This window comes from Chanodichthys erythropterus, chromosome 12, assembly GCF_024489055.1.
Source record: "Chanodichthys erythropterus isolate Z2021 chromosome 12, ASM2448905v1, whole genome shotgun sequence".
NCBI lineage: Eukaryota > Metazoa > Chordata > Actinopteri > Cypriniformes > Xenocyprididae > Chanodichthys > Chanodichthys erythropterus.
The window spans coordinates 22,728,725-22,743,411 of NC_090232.1; the positions used below are offsets into that span (position 1 = coordinate 22,728,725).

The 14,687-nt window shown below is 35.5% G+C and overlaps 1 protein-coding gene across 1 annotated transcript in view; it reads left to right on the forward strand.

Annotated features, from left to right (window-relative positions):
• bnc2 (basonuclin zinc finger protein 2) overlaps positions 1-14,260 on the forward strand; it is a 255,700-nt gene extending 241,440 nt beyond the window's left edge. The window contains 2 exon segments of the mRNA XM_067403479.1: positions 10,326-11,067; positions 11,069-14,260. Of these exon segments, the coding sequence (XP_067259580.1) occupies positions 10,326-11,067; positions 11,069-11,092 (766 nt within the window). The 3' untranslated portion in view covers positions 11,093-14,260.
• The last annotated feature ends 427 nt before the right edge of the window (positions 14,261-14,687 follow it).

The window sequence follows — 14,687 nt, forward strand, 5'->3', positions numbered from 1 at the left end:
ATGAATGTATTTTATAAGAATACAAATAGTAATTTGTCATTTGTTTTAAATAACATGTTTAGATTTTATAAAATTACTCTGCAGTATTATATTAATATGTTTTTTTTCTCTATAAAGAAGTAGTGTGTATTTAGTGGATTCTAGATTGTGTTTAACAAATAAAAAAAAAATATTATTAATTCACACTCTATAATCACTTTATCTGTGATTGGCCAGTTTGTTGTGATTTGTTTCAAGTATTTACTGAATTGAATACATGTCTTTAATATTTAAAGGTGTTAACTGAAATCTTACACTGCAAAATTATAACTTACAAAGGATTAAATTCATCACAATTATTTAATGATAGAAGCACACAAAAAGTAGGACAAAGACCTAAAACAAAGCTTTGATACATCATATGTATCATTGTCTTACATTACCAATTTTGTTAATTAAAAAAAATAATTAAATAATTGAATGTTTTTTTTTTTTTTAATTAACAACTTTTGAATTACGTTTGAGTAATTTAATAATTTGAATACTACTTTATAAACTCACATTAAACATCTTATCTACCAACATTCTATTTCAAATGTATAGGCCTAAATCACAGCCTGAAATTACTTTAAAAATGTAGAATATCATTTTGAACATAGATGGCTTTAAAATTCAAATAACAAATGCTAATGTGGCATCCAAATTCAGTGTTAAAAGACTTCTCCACACTGATTTTCAAATGAGCTGTTGACATCCCTGAGTAGGAAGTCAATGTGATAAATTACATCCTGTTCAGTTCTCAAACAAGTATCCATCTCCTCTTTAAAATGAATAAACATTGATTTGAGGATTCAATTATGATAAAAAAAAAAAAAAAAGTATGCATCAGGGATGTGGCCGAATATTACTACAGTAGGTACACAACATTTGTTGTTGTTGTTGCTTGTAGCCAAGAGGCAGAATGTTGTTACATAGTGATTTTTTTTTGTTTAGTATGAGTTGTATGGATGTAAATGATTGCATATTTATTGTAAAGTATGAGCATATATATATATATATATATATATATATATATATATATATATATATATATATATATATATATATATATATATATATATATATATATATATATATATATATCCCCTTGTCTTGTTATGTTTTCCTCGCTTGCTGATTGATGATGACCCTGAGAGTTTGCCTGTCTCCAGATTCCCATGGTGTGCTAATATGCAAATATTCAGTGTACAGTCTCACCTCACACAAGCCAACTGTGGTTAGGGAGAGTGAAGGTTAATTATATCTTCCCATTCCTCCCCTCTCTTCCTGTGGCGTTGAGACATATGATGTTAAAGAATTCAGCACTCCAAACTATGACTCCAAACTTTGTCATTTGTGTTAGTTGAACATTCTTTGCTACTGCAACGATCTCCTTGACATAGAGAAAGTGATCAGATATTCAGCTGCCCACTGCACATTAGAGGAAAAGATAAATACAAAACAAAGCACCTCATCATCTAATGTGACTCTCTTTCCCTTTGCAATTGAGTATTACAACTCATTTCACAAATGTGCACACTTGGCAGGAACCGAAAGGGCCATCCAATCCTAAAGATGATTAACATTCTTAGGACAAGACACATTAAGAGCCATACCTCTCTCCTCCTCTGCAGAGTTAAAAAAAAAAAAAAAAAAAGGATTCTCAGGAGAGGCTGCCTCAAGCTTTGGGCAAATTGGTTTGGCTGCTACATTAGAGGTCGGAAGGGAGGGAGAGAGAGCGGAGGACGTGTTGGGGATGGAGGAGGGGACTGAGGGGCATAACTTAGTTGTGGCCTGAAATGAGGTTGCAGGGGAGAAGGAAATGAGGCAGAAAGGCTTAACCTGATAAATGAAAGGGTAGACTCTTTACCATGGAGTGTTAGGGCTTGGGCTTTGTGTTTAACTATTTTTAGTCAAAATAAACTAAGTGAAATGTACTGTTTCTTGGTTCCATTAAATCTGTGTGTGTTCTGGTTTGACCTACTGTACATTATGAGCATCCAAAATCACACCAATTGTGGTGTGTATTCAGGTTTTAGGCCATGCCCCCTACATTATGAGGACATGCCGATGCCCTCATAATTCAAATCGGTAAATAAACATACTGAATGATTTTTTTATTAAAAAATGTAAAAAATGCAGAAAGTTTTCTTTGAGTGTTATGTTTAGGAGTAGGGTTAGGGCAGTGGTTCTCAACCTTTTTGGGCCAGCACCCCCTTACCCATTATCTAGGTTCCATACTGCTCCCCATCAAATAAAATTTGGTCTAAATGTCTTCCCTGAATATTAATGTTGATTATTATTCTTTGTTTATTATAATTAGGCCTATTATTTTATCTATACTACCATTCAATGTTTGGGGTCAGTAGAATTTTTTTTTTTTTTTTGATAAAAAAATTAAACAATAATTTAATTGAATTTAACTCTAATAAATTTATTTACATTTAGTTTAAGCATAATATTGTTGATTTTCAGTGCTGTAGCCTTTGGCAATGTTTCTGACATACCCTGTTGCCCAAAAGGTTAAAGAGACTTGTTACAAAATCCTGTTTAGAATAAATCCATAGCAGAATTTTTACACAACAGTTCGTTCTTCCTTTCCTGAAACTCTTAACAATTTTTTACTGTGATTTTACCTCAAAATTTTGGGTGAATGTTTTTAATTGGCTCCGGTGAAAATGAATCATATTTATCCTTTAGTTTTAGAAGACATCCTGTTTTTGTAGAATATGTTGAATCCCCAGTTTAGTGCTATCCTGGTCTACATCTTTTAAGTCATGAGTCCATTCCATTTCAGATCTTGCTTTTTTGGATGTTATTAAGTGTGGTGTGCCTTATGATATAGGTATGCTCTCTGCCCTGCTTTGTAAATGTGCAAAATGTGAAATAACAAATTAAAAAAGACAGTAAAGATATTTATAATGTTAATAAATATTAATTTAAAAAAATACACATTTAAATTTTCCATTTCATATTTATATTTCAATCTTTGTTCATAAAATCTAGTGGTGAGCATCAGATTCTTCTTTTAAAACATTAAAATTTCAATTTAGCACCCTATGTTTCATGTACAGGTTTGAAATTAGCTAGACACATGTAACAGCCCAATATCTATAAAAAAAGTCCCTGGGTGCAAGATCTGAAAACCAACAGGAAGTGAGATATTTTGAATTTTCTCTGCAAGATTTTAGTAGTTTTTGCCATTTCTAGACATTGTACTTTAACAAACACCTCCTAGAGCTTTAACCAAATCAACATCATATTTGGTCAGTCTAATCTACAGGCCTTTGCAACGTTTAATTGTGAAGATCTAGAGTTTTCGCTGAAGGGTGTATCCATGGCGGCCTGACAAAATTCAATGTTTCGCCATGAAAGAGGAAGTTGTTGTAACTCAGGCATACAGTGTCTGATCTGCCCCAAACTTCACGTTTGAGAAGAGTCCTGGCCTGAAGACATCTTTATGCCAATATTCAGTTAGTCATAGTGCCACCTGCTGGCAACAGGAAATGTCATGCTTTGCACTGTAATTCACTCCCAGAAAAACACATTTGTATATGCCATGAAGTACCAAATATGCTAGAAATGCGTTAAATAATGCAACACTTGGCTAAGTGCTAAAGTATGCGATTAACACCACGACACAAGAAGTTCTTGTAACTCGGGCATACAATGTCCAATCTGCCCCAAACTTCACATGTTTGATAATACATCCTGGCCTGAAGACATCTACATGGCAATATTCAGTTATAGTCAGAGCGCCACCTGCTGGCAGCAGGAACTGTGGTGCATCAAAATGACTTTGCCATATTTCTCCACTATTTATCCACTTAAATAACTATCGCCCACTGTTCACAGTATTCCTTAGGCCACCGGGTGGCGGTGAGCCTGGGTGCGAGGGCCCTTTCATTGCTGCTTGCAGCTTCAATTATTTTTATCATTATTATTATTATTATTATTATTCACCTATATATCATTTTAAAAGCATGTCACTGAAAGCAACATAACATATTTCATTTGACTGGATAGACGAAATAGCATTATCTTTCGTTTCTAATGAGCAAAAAAGCCATGTGAATAGACATAATATTTATGAGTGTTACTTTAGACATTTGGCATTGAAACTTTGATTACATAGACACAAAATTCAGCCAATCAGCAAACAAGAAGCATTCATATTATTTTTTTTTTACAATTGAAAACAAGAACAAGAAAAAGCATATTGTGTTTATACTGTGTCACAATGCTAGACGCTCTAAGTCAGGGATAGGCAACATTGGTCCTAGAGTGCCACTGTCCTGTGGCCTGTTGCACAAAGCCGGTTTCAGTTTCTACCCAGGTAAGTTCAAGATTAGTTTGAGCAAACTCTGGTTTTTCGGGCTCATGAAGGTGGATTGGTTTTTAGCGGGTTTCATTGCTATGGTAACTTATGCTACATGGCTAACCTGCTCCTGGGCAGGTTTTATTCAGGTTTTAAGTTGGATTTATATGGATTTGTCAATTCCAAACCTACTCTGAAACTCAGAGTTTGTCCAACTACCTTCATGCAACAAGCCTCTGCAGAGTTTAGCTCCAATCCTAATCAAACACACCAGAACAAGCTAAACAATGTCTTCAGGATAGTTTTTGGCATTTCTTGATACCAAGTTGGGCTGCCCTCGACCAAAGACTTTTCTGGTCAACTAGTAGTGGTTCATTTTAACTATTAGTCGACTAATCACACGTTTAATAAACCATATAAATCATAATAATGAGCCTTTAATGCCTACATAGCCTAATTAGCAGTTAAGCACATGCATAAAGCTTGCCACAGCGCACCAGCAGAACTAATGATTATGAATGCGTTGGGGAAAAAAACAGCTAAGGAGACTACTTTAGTATTTTAATAATTAATTGATAGTGTTTTCTGTATTTTCTGCTGCAGTGATAATGTTGACGATGCTGACTTGACATCTCCGCAGTAGTGGATGCACCTATATGCGCGTTGAAAACAGATTGCATGACCAAAAAAATATTTTCATTTCAATTGGTTCATTGAAAAGTAGACATTTGGCTTTCTATAGATTTATAGAATTTCTATAGATTATAGATTTTTTCATGTCTATGAGGCAAGTTTACATGGAGTTTCGGTTCTTTCTTTCTTGTTCTTTCTCACCTGCGCCTCCATGTTAGCTGTCATGCAGTAAGCTATAAAAACGTGGGTTTTGACATCATGATTGACAGATGAGATTGACAGCTTCTCTGAGCGAAGTAGTCACTGAAGCACCAACAGACTTTTTTCGGGATCTTAAGGAGGAGATTGGAGCTTTAACTTTAATTTCTACATTTCCAGAACTATTTACTTTACACCGACATAATGAGTTGTTCTGCAATATTAACCAATTTTACGGGAGTGTGGGAGGGACCTTGATATCGCAGCTCCACTTCGCGCTCATACTGCACAGACTCGGGTTCCAAGTTCACTATACGCAGACTCGAAACTCAAGATGGTGGCTTCACTTACTACAATGGAAAAGAGTGAAGGTGCATCGTCCATCTTTTTTTTACAGTCCTCTGAAACATTCGAATAGCCCACATTTTTCTAGGTTAATGTTAAAGTGAGTGGCCATGTAAATTTGCTACTACTTAAGTTTCAGATGATAAGCCATTAGGGCTGTCAATAGATTATTATTATTATTTTTTTTGTTATCGCGATTAAACGCACACTCTTAATCTTTTCATTTTTAAAAATCTTAAATATAATTAACAGCCACACAATGTGGTTCAGGCAATATGTACATTGATTAATTATTATCTTCACTTTTACATAATTTAGGCTATATTTATAACAAAAGCAAAATATAAAACACAACCCTGCCTCTTTTCTGACAGAAATAATTAAGTAAATAGTTGTTGCTATGGAAATAGTCTTAATACCATCGATTCTAGTCACATTAGTGTAAACTAGTAGGTTACTCTCTACATCAGACATGAACGGTGTGACACGTCGTGTCAAAATCACATAGAACCCATTAAAATCAGTGATTCTATGGAAGTGTGTCAATTCACCGACAGTACACAGATGCTACGTTCCATTTCTGATGTACTCAATTTGCGCGCTTGTGCTACTGACAAATGGACAAATGCATTTGGAATTTCATCATAAATCTTTGTCATTTATTTGCCCTAAATGCCCCCTTTCGAAGATATTGCTTCCAGTGCCCACTGATGTTCTCCGAACACCTCGGTTGATAAACGCTAGGTTAGGGGATCATTAGATCAGTTTAAAAAACTATTACGCCTGTGGAATGTCCTAATAATGATAGGTGTACCAACATATGTGTGGGTGTATGTAATATCACCTTTATTTTTATAGCACTTTATACAATAGAAATAGTTTCAAAGCACCTTCACAGTAATAAACAGTAAAGTAGCTGAATGAATGATGCAAACGTCATCAAACGTGTAACGTTGTGGCTGTGGCAGTAACACAACTACTCATAAAGCACAACCACATAAAGCAAAATGAGACCAAACTATATTTCTGAACACTGAAAAAATATGCTTAGAAATTATACACATTTAAAATTTACAGTCTCTCTCTTTTTGGGACAGGGATCCCGAAAATGTGTCCAATCGAATGCTCTCTTGAACAAGGACTCCTGACTAAAGACCTGATATATTCACGGCAAAGTTCTTTTTCGTTCTTCGCTTAGGGGTAAAACAAAGATCAAAATACGCTACCATCTTATTTTGAATGTTGAATTATTGAATATTGAACTGAGAGTGGTGTTTAGATGAAAATTTTCCTCTCAATAACAAAATATACACAACAAAATTGAGAAAACAGCAACCATTTTTTTAAATAAATAAAAAGTAAAAAATTACTTTATTTGCAACGGAAGTAGCTGGAGTTTATTCATTTTGAAAAACAAGCAAAAGCAATACAACTGTAACTGTGCTCCGTGCTTGCTATAATATTTTTTTGATGTAAACTGAAAAAAAAATGCTTATTTATGGTACAAACTGTCAAGTGCAAATTTACCGGGCTGTGACATAAAATAGACACTTTTGCCTAAATAAGGCCCTTCAGTGTCACACTTCTGGACACATGAATGTCAACACATCACAGGAAACTGTCAAGCCACTTTACAGGGACTTATCTTAGAATAAATTTAGCTCTCTTATAGTAAAGACAATAATCATATTGTATTGTTTAACCATAAATACAGCATGTGCGTGTGTGGTCCCCACAAAGATGGCAATATCTGAAATCCTTGTCCTTGTAGGGACTTTTTGGATCCCCATGAGGAAAACAGCTAATAAATCATAAAGTGTTTTTTTTTTTTTTTTTTTTTTATGTAAAAATGAGTTTTCTATGATGGTTAGGGTTAGGTGATAGAATATATAGTTTGTACACTATAAAAATCATTATATCTTTGGAATGTACCCATAAAATATGGAAACCCAACGTGTGTGTGTGTGTGTGTGTGTGTGTGTGTGTGTGTGTGTGTGTGTGTGTGTGTGTGTGTGTGTGTGTGTGTGTGTGTGTGCGTGTGCTTTTGTTTATATTACATTGTGGGGACCAAATGTCCCCATGATGTAATATAAACCTGAGTTCACCTACATCGTGGGGACCAGCCAGCGGTCCCCACAATGTAAATGGGTTTATAAATCATATAGAATGAGTTTTTGTGAAAAAGTAAAAGTTTGCACAGTTTCCTGTGAGGGTTAGGTTTAGGGGTAGGGGCAGGGTAGGGGGATAGAATGTACAGTTTGTTCAGTGTAAAATGCATTGAAGTCTATGGAAAGTCCCCACAATTCACAAAAACAAACATGTGTGAGTGTGTGTGTGTGTAGGTGTGTGTGTGTGTGTGTGTGTGTGTGTTGCCAATTAGTTAGCTTAGCTCATGTCAGCTTAGAGCTTATGAGCAGTGTGAGGGTGCAATTTTGAGGTATGGTCACATGCTGCAAAAGGAGCCGCCGACTTAAGCATCATCAACTGCAAAAAAATAAAAATAAAAATAAAAATTAGTCACAATGAACAAGCTCTAAATAACTGCTGTGAATTATTCAAAATAAAACTAGTTGTCCCCTTAATTTTAAGATATCATTTAAAATAGTTAATTGTTTCTTATCAGAATTGAACTGGTCTGATACAAACAAAATAGAGTAATGGTCATGTTTACACACGTGTATTCTCATATGCTTATCAGTTGACCACCACAGTTAATCAGTATGCTGTTCTCTTGAATGTTGATGATGCTTTGGTGGTCCACTCCTAATATACATAATATCAACAGAAAGGGTCCCTCTATTGAATTTATTTTTACTTCTTGCAGGAGAATGTCGGATAGGGAACTAAATAATTAAAGAAAAGGGACCCTTTTTGACTGCATCAACCATGGCACTGCTGGTAAGCTCTACAATACATTGTACAATCCATTTATCAGTGACGAGTCATGTTTAGGTGACAATTTAAGTTACTTTTAACTCTTTTGCATGGCCTAGGATACCTGTGGTCTTTTTTTTATTTTTTATTATTATTATTATCTACATTACTATTAATGTTAGTTAGAAACTGTAGTGAGCAATTGTAGTATGGCACCCACAGAGGCTCAGTGCACACGTATCTTGGTGGGGGTTTTTGTTGTTGTTGTTTTGTTTTTGTTTTTGTTACTACATGTACTAGCCAATATTGCAGTGTTTTTCATGACACCAGAATATTTGTTGAGTTGTTAGTTTTAAACTTAATGAGGATTGACATATTACATAGTCTCATATTTGAGGGACTTTTGAGCAGTTGTCTAGAGGCAGAGCAAGTTGTAAGAAAACAAATCAAGTTTTAGATTAATTGGTGCAAAGTCACTTTCTCTTGCTATGTGTTATGTGATCCTGGATTGGGGTGAGAGAAAACCCATCTTTATTAAAGTGAAGCTTAAATGAACAATATCCTTATGGGTCTCGATTAAACTACCTTCATGTGTGAGTAAATGTGCTAATGCTATCCAAGTCTGAGTTAATATGCTATCAAGTTTCCCTCTATTATTGCATTACCACAGCCCGAATCAATTGATAAACTCCCATTCAGTGTGGTGGAGTATTTAATTGAGTCAGAGTCAATTGCATTTGTGCATGCCTGCAGACATGCTGACAGGAGTAAACACTTTAGCAGGATACTGTCTAAGCTGTGTCAGAGTTATCGATCTCTCTGCTGTGTCAGAAAGAAGTGTGCTTTAACACATTCATGCAGTCACTCAAAAGCATGACAATGCAGGAAATGTGATAGATTGGTGTTATAAAATTAACATGAAATTGGTAGGGGTGGAATTATGCATCGACATAATTGATTAACTTGATTATAAACTGTTTATGTTCATCCCTAACCCCCTGTCATGTTTCACACAAAACAAAACTCTAGAGCAGATGCTAATGGCTAGCATGGCAGCGCCGCTTAATACGGTAGTGTCCAGATATCATTTTGTTTTTTACGTGTGTAACAACCCCATTCTATAACTGAACTAACACACATTTGCAGGACTCACAACCGCCTTCTCGACAAACCCGTGCCAAATGAACGGAACCGCACTGGACAACTATTTGTCTGCCATGTTATATAATGTGAGCGCCACATTGAACTGTATAATCATTACAGGTTTAGTTTACTCACAGAGATTAAGAAATGATTTTCGTTCATTCACAGATCCACTGGAGCTGCAGTGGGTACTAGCTGGGAGGCACGCAGCTCAAACAAACTCTCTGCACTCGGTTACTAAGCATTTAAAGTCCTTGTTGGTTGTTTAAAATATCTGATGGATGAACTTTCACCTCGATTGGACTCATTTATTTAATAACAATGTCAGTTGTGATAAAACTTCTCAATATTATGGACATTGTCATTTTTGATACTGTCGCTGAATGTGGATGTGAGTCTTGAAAATATGCAGGCTCGTATTAAGCAGAGATGCCATACTAGCCATTAGCATCTGCTCTAAAGTTTTGTGTTGTGTGAAACATGATAAGGGATCAGGGATGAACATAAACAGTGCCATTACTTTGACACTTTGTTCCAGCCCTAGTAATTGGAGATCTTGCAGTAACAATTTTACTGCAAGATATTAGCACAATCTGTGTTGTACAGAATATTCAGACGTACATTTAGTTTAAATTTCCTGAAAGGAAAACAGAGATTCTGTCAAGGTTACTGTGAAAACATGGTTACTTTAGCACTATTGTTGTTGTTTGTATGTATGTTGTATGTTTGCAGATAATTATATGTTTTCAGTTCAAATAAATTGCTACAGGAACACACTGTTCTCTCTTCCCTACAGACATAGCTCCAACATCAACCTGCACCGCAAACTACTGACCAAAGAGCTGGATGACATTGTCCTGGACCCCCAGCTTTCGACTTTGCCTAAAGAGCTGCGTGCTGAGTTCTTATCAAAGATCTATACTGACCACCACCTGGGACTGGAGGGGGTGGGAATTGCTGCCAGTGGACCACCACGAGGCAGAGGACACGAGGGAATGAGATCCCCAATCTCTAGAGAATACTCACACAGCAACGGCTATTGCCATGGCCCCAATGATGACTACATGGTGCTGGACCTGAGCACTGCCTCTAGCGTACAGTCAAGTGGCAGTGTGCAATCCTCACAGGAGTCTGATGAGGGCAGCGATGATGGCATCCTGCTGGATGACCTGGAGGGTGCTAGTGACACTGAGGACTGCAACCCTAGTACTGGGGCTCAGAGACTGGCAAGGGTGGGAAAGGATGGGGAAGAGGCCAGGAAGGAAGGAAGAGAAGGAGGCACAGAGGAGGGTTTTCTGCGCTGTGACCCTTCCTTCTCACCATCCGTCTTGGCATCAAGTGGAGGTAATGGTACAGGAGGCATACTTTGCACCATCTGCCACAAACTGTACAGCAACAAAGGGACCCTTCGGGTGCACTACAAGACTGTCCACCTGCGTGAAATGCACAAATGCAAAATACCTGGCTGTAACATGATGTTTTCTTCTGTGAGAAGCAGAAACAGGCATAGCCAGAACCCCAACCTACACAAAAATGCCCCCTTATACCACAATGATTGATTAGATCAATCCACACAACATCCACTCAACAACCCCTCTCCATTCCCCACAACCCCATATTGCTATAAAAATAGCATTGTTTCTCTCAAACGTCTTTTCAAGTATGAAAAGTTAGAGCAGAATTGTGCCCTTTTGACATTTCCGTTTTTGGAAGCAAGGGACTGAACATACAGTATAACAATATGAATCCCTAAATCCCTGACACAAACTTCTTCTCGATCTCTTATTTGTGACTCTTGCCTGCAGAATTGATAATGGAAAAAAAAAAAAAAAAAATCTTGCATTTGTGTAATGATAGCTTTTAAAAGAATCCCATACAAGAGCATGACTGGCTTAAATATGTAAATAATGTTGTCAGGGGCTTTGGTGTGAAACAGTTGTATTGATGGTTGGTTGATATTTTTGTTCATTTGTTTTTCTTTTTCTTTTACTGTAATACTTTCATTTTAATTAGGTAAGGTAAGCAAGACAAAGTAGCATCTGCCTAGCTTGATTCATATATATTGGCTTTAAAAAAATGTTTTAGAAAAGAAAAAAGTAAAATATGTGACTTGTGACTTGTTTTATCTACCTGTTAGATATAGAGATGGAGCTGGCATGCTTTAGCTCTAACAAAGTACTTTTTTTTATTTTCTCATGTTTATAGCTTTAGTAAAAAAAATAAATAAATAAATAAATAAATAAAAAATACGTAAAAATAAAAAAAAGGCAATTTGCAATACTAGTGGGACTTGTAATACTATTACAAGGATAACACTTTACAATGATGGTTGTCCAATATTAAAAGGACATTTTTAAGGATGCAGTGCCAAATGGTAATTACTGTACCTTTAACAGAAACGTGCCAGATCTTTATATGAGAGTAATCTCATTTGACATGATTAAACCCAGTATTCATCCCATTTAGTAAGTGTTTCAGGTATATCATTTGAATGCAGTAAATAAGTATTACTCTGATCATAACATTTGAAGATTAACATTTGAAGAGTATAAGTGTATGGTTAAAGGCTGAACTAGCCCAGAGGTTAGGTAGAGAATCTTTCTACTGCATGTAGTATTACTTTCAAAGAGTTAGTTTGTGTCCTGTAATTTATTTTGTCTCTATAAATTTGAGCAGTTTTAACATATAAAAACTAAATTGACATTTCAGAGTGCCACAAGAGAGAGGCTCTAAACTGTGATGAAATCAAATACAATGTTCCAAATCCCAATGAAAAGAAATGACACTGAGAACAACTTACAGTAGTTTGCTATTTCCTCCAATGCATTACTTCCAGACATTAATTTACTGTTGGAATTTTTAATCTTTATCTTGTTCATGGCATGCATTGTCTATTGGCCACACAATAACAAGACAAAGAAGAAAGCACTATTAAATTTGAACCAGTTAGAGTGTATGTAGATATGAGTATTTATTTCTAGTTATTTGTTTATAATAATTCATTGAATGCAAAATAGCCCTTTGATGTCTGTTGCTGTCAATTGGAATAAATGAATTGAAAGATAATTATGAATGAATGAAATGTAATTTACAATACTGAAACTCCATGCAGTTCAGAAGGTTATTAATGTTGGACAAAGACTATTTGCTCCCTCCTTTATGTGCTATGATAGTAGCCTTGCTGTTTTTTTCTGAGAAAAAGAGCAGACAGAAGGTATGAACTGTATCAGCAGTGATATCATCAGTGTGTATAATTAAAATGTACTGATACACAGAACCTGGAGGTATTTCCACCACTGACCTGTGGCAATTCAATAAATTCAGTGATTCAGTGAATGTTGGTGACAAAACTACATCATGGAGAGACCCAAAGCTCTTTTACTGGTTTTATCTTTTCTTTTCCTCCTCTGTTTTCTCCTGCTTTGCCGCCACTCTACCCGCTACCTCCTACCTCCATTACAACTGCTGCCACAGTGGATGGTTTTACAGGGACACTGGCTAACAGTGTACTCTTAACTTCACTGGATGGCACACAACACAGAAGAAGGAATTGTAATTGTCTGTTTATTCAATATGAGGTTTTACTTTCCTGCTATCTGAAAGTAACTATTGCCCCAATAACTGGTCGATAAGATGACATTATGACCTGTTAATCTCAAAACAGAAAGCATTTTTAGGACTGAAAAAAGGCTGGTCCTTTATTTTAAAACCAAATAATAATAATAATAATAATAATTATTATAATTATGATTATATAAACGTATGTATAGATGGACAATGTGATATCACAAAGTGAAGGAAGTTATCAACCTCATGGCCCCATACTTTTCAGACAGTTAAACCAAAGACTAGAAAGACACTAGAGGGGGGGGGTTTAAAGGGTTTTATCTGATGGTTTTAAAAAAAAAATGTACATTGAAAAATCAGGCAGTACATTAAATGGCCAAGTAATATATAAAGGAAGGGAAATGGTCAATCATTTAACAGGAGAGAGGTATGAGAAAAGATCTCCAGTGCACAGCAGGATTGGGCAGTCATTACTGTCCTATATTGTCCCCACAGAGTTAGGCTTTTACCATGAAGCCATTGGCTAAAAGAGTCTGAGTGAGCTTTAAATATTTCATTGCAGCTCTGAGGACAGAGCCATCACAGACCATTAACATTGAATGCAATATCTTGCAAAGGCGATCTGTAAGTTTGCTGTGTTAACACTGTTTCTTCAAGGGCATGGAGTAATATAGCACAAAAATAAGATCAAATTGAATTGAAGCTGCAGAATAGAAGACTTATGTCCAACAAAAATATCCATTGTAATGTCAAATACAGAGGAGCATTCTGATCATCGTGATCAGTTATATAAAGTATCATGATTCAAAGGGGGAAAACAAAATCCATAATACATAATTCAATTCTAGCATAATATATTCTGTGTTGTGCAACCACAAACAATGAGAAATATTTTGTTGAACTTTTCTTTTGCTCTAATGTGATGTTTGGTGTAGTTGTCTTGTTTGATTGTCCTTATTGGCCACTGATGAAAAGTACATCCACATTTGAGGAGGTTCACATTTTGACTTACAAAGGGTGATATTGATAGCTTAAAAATGCTACTTTAGGTACCCCCCCCCCCCCCATATGATGTCCTCCTTGAATTTTAATTCTAGAACCTTTTGTATCATAACCTCTCTTTTTTTCATAACTTTTTTTTTTTTGACATCAAATGCATATGGTTTTGGCGTATAAAGTGTTTTTTTGTACAAATCAGAACTCTTGTACAATTTTATATTAAAGATTTATGAGTCACTGGCACGTTGAAGTATTTTTTTTTTTTTTCTTTTGTAACAGACATATAGAGTCTTTGCACACTTGCAATTTAGAACTTTAAGAAAATCACATCAGAAATTACTTTTTTTACTAATAAATTAAATTTTAAATAAGCATAGATTTCTTAAACAGTTTGTAAACAAAATTTCATGTGGAATACAACAATAATTTATGGCATGTTTGACATATTATGGTACTGTAAATAATGTGCAATCAATATCTGCTTTGATGCGTTTTTGTGCCATTTTGCAGTAAGAGACAGGTAGTTGGCAAAAGTTGTTGTTTTAATTGTGCCCTATAAATAAAACAAACAAACAAAAGCTAACTAAACAAA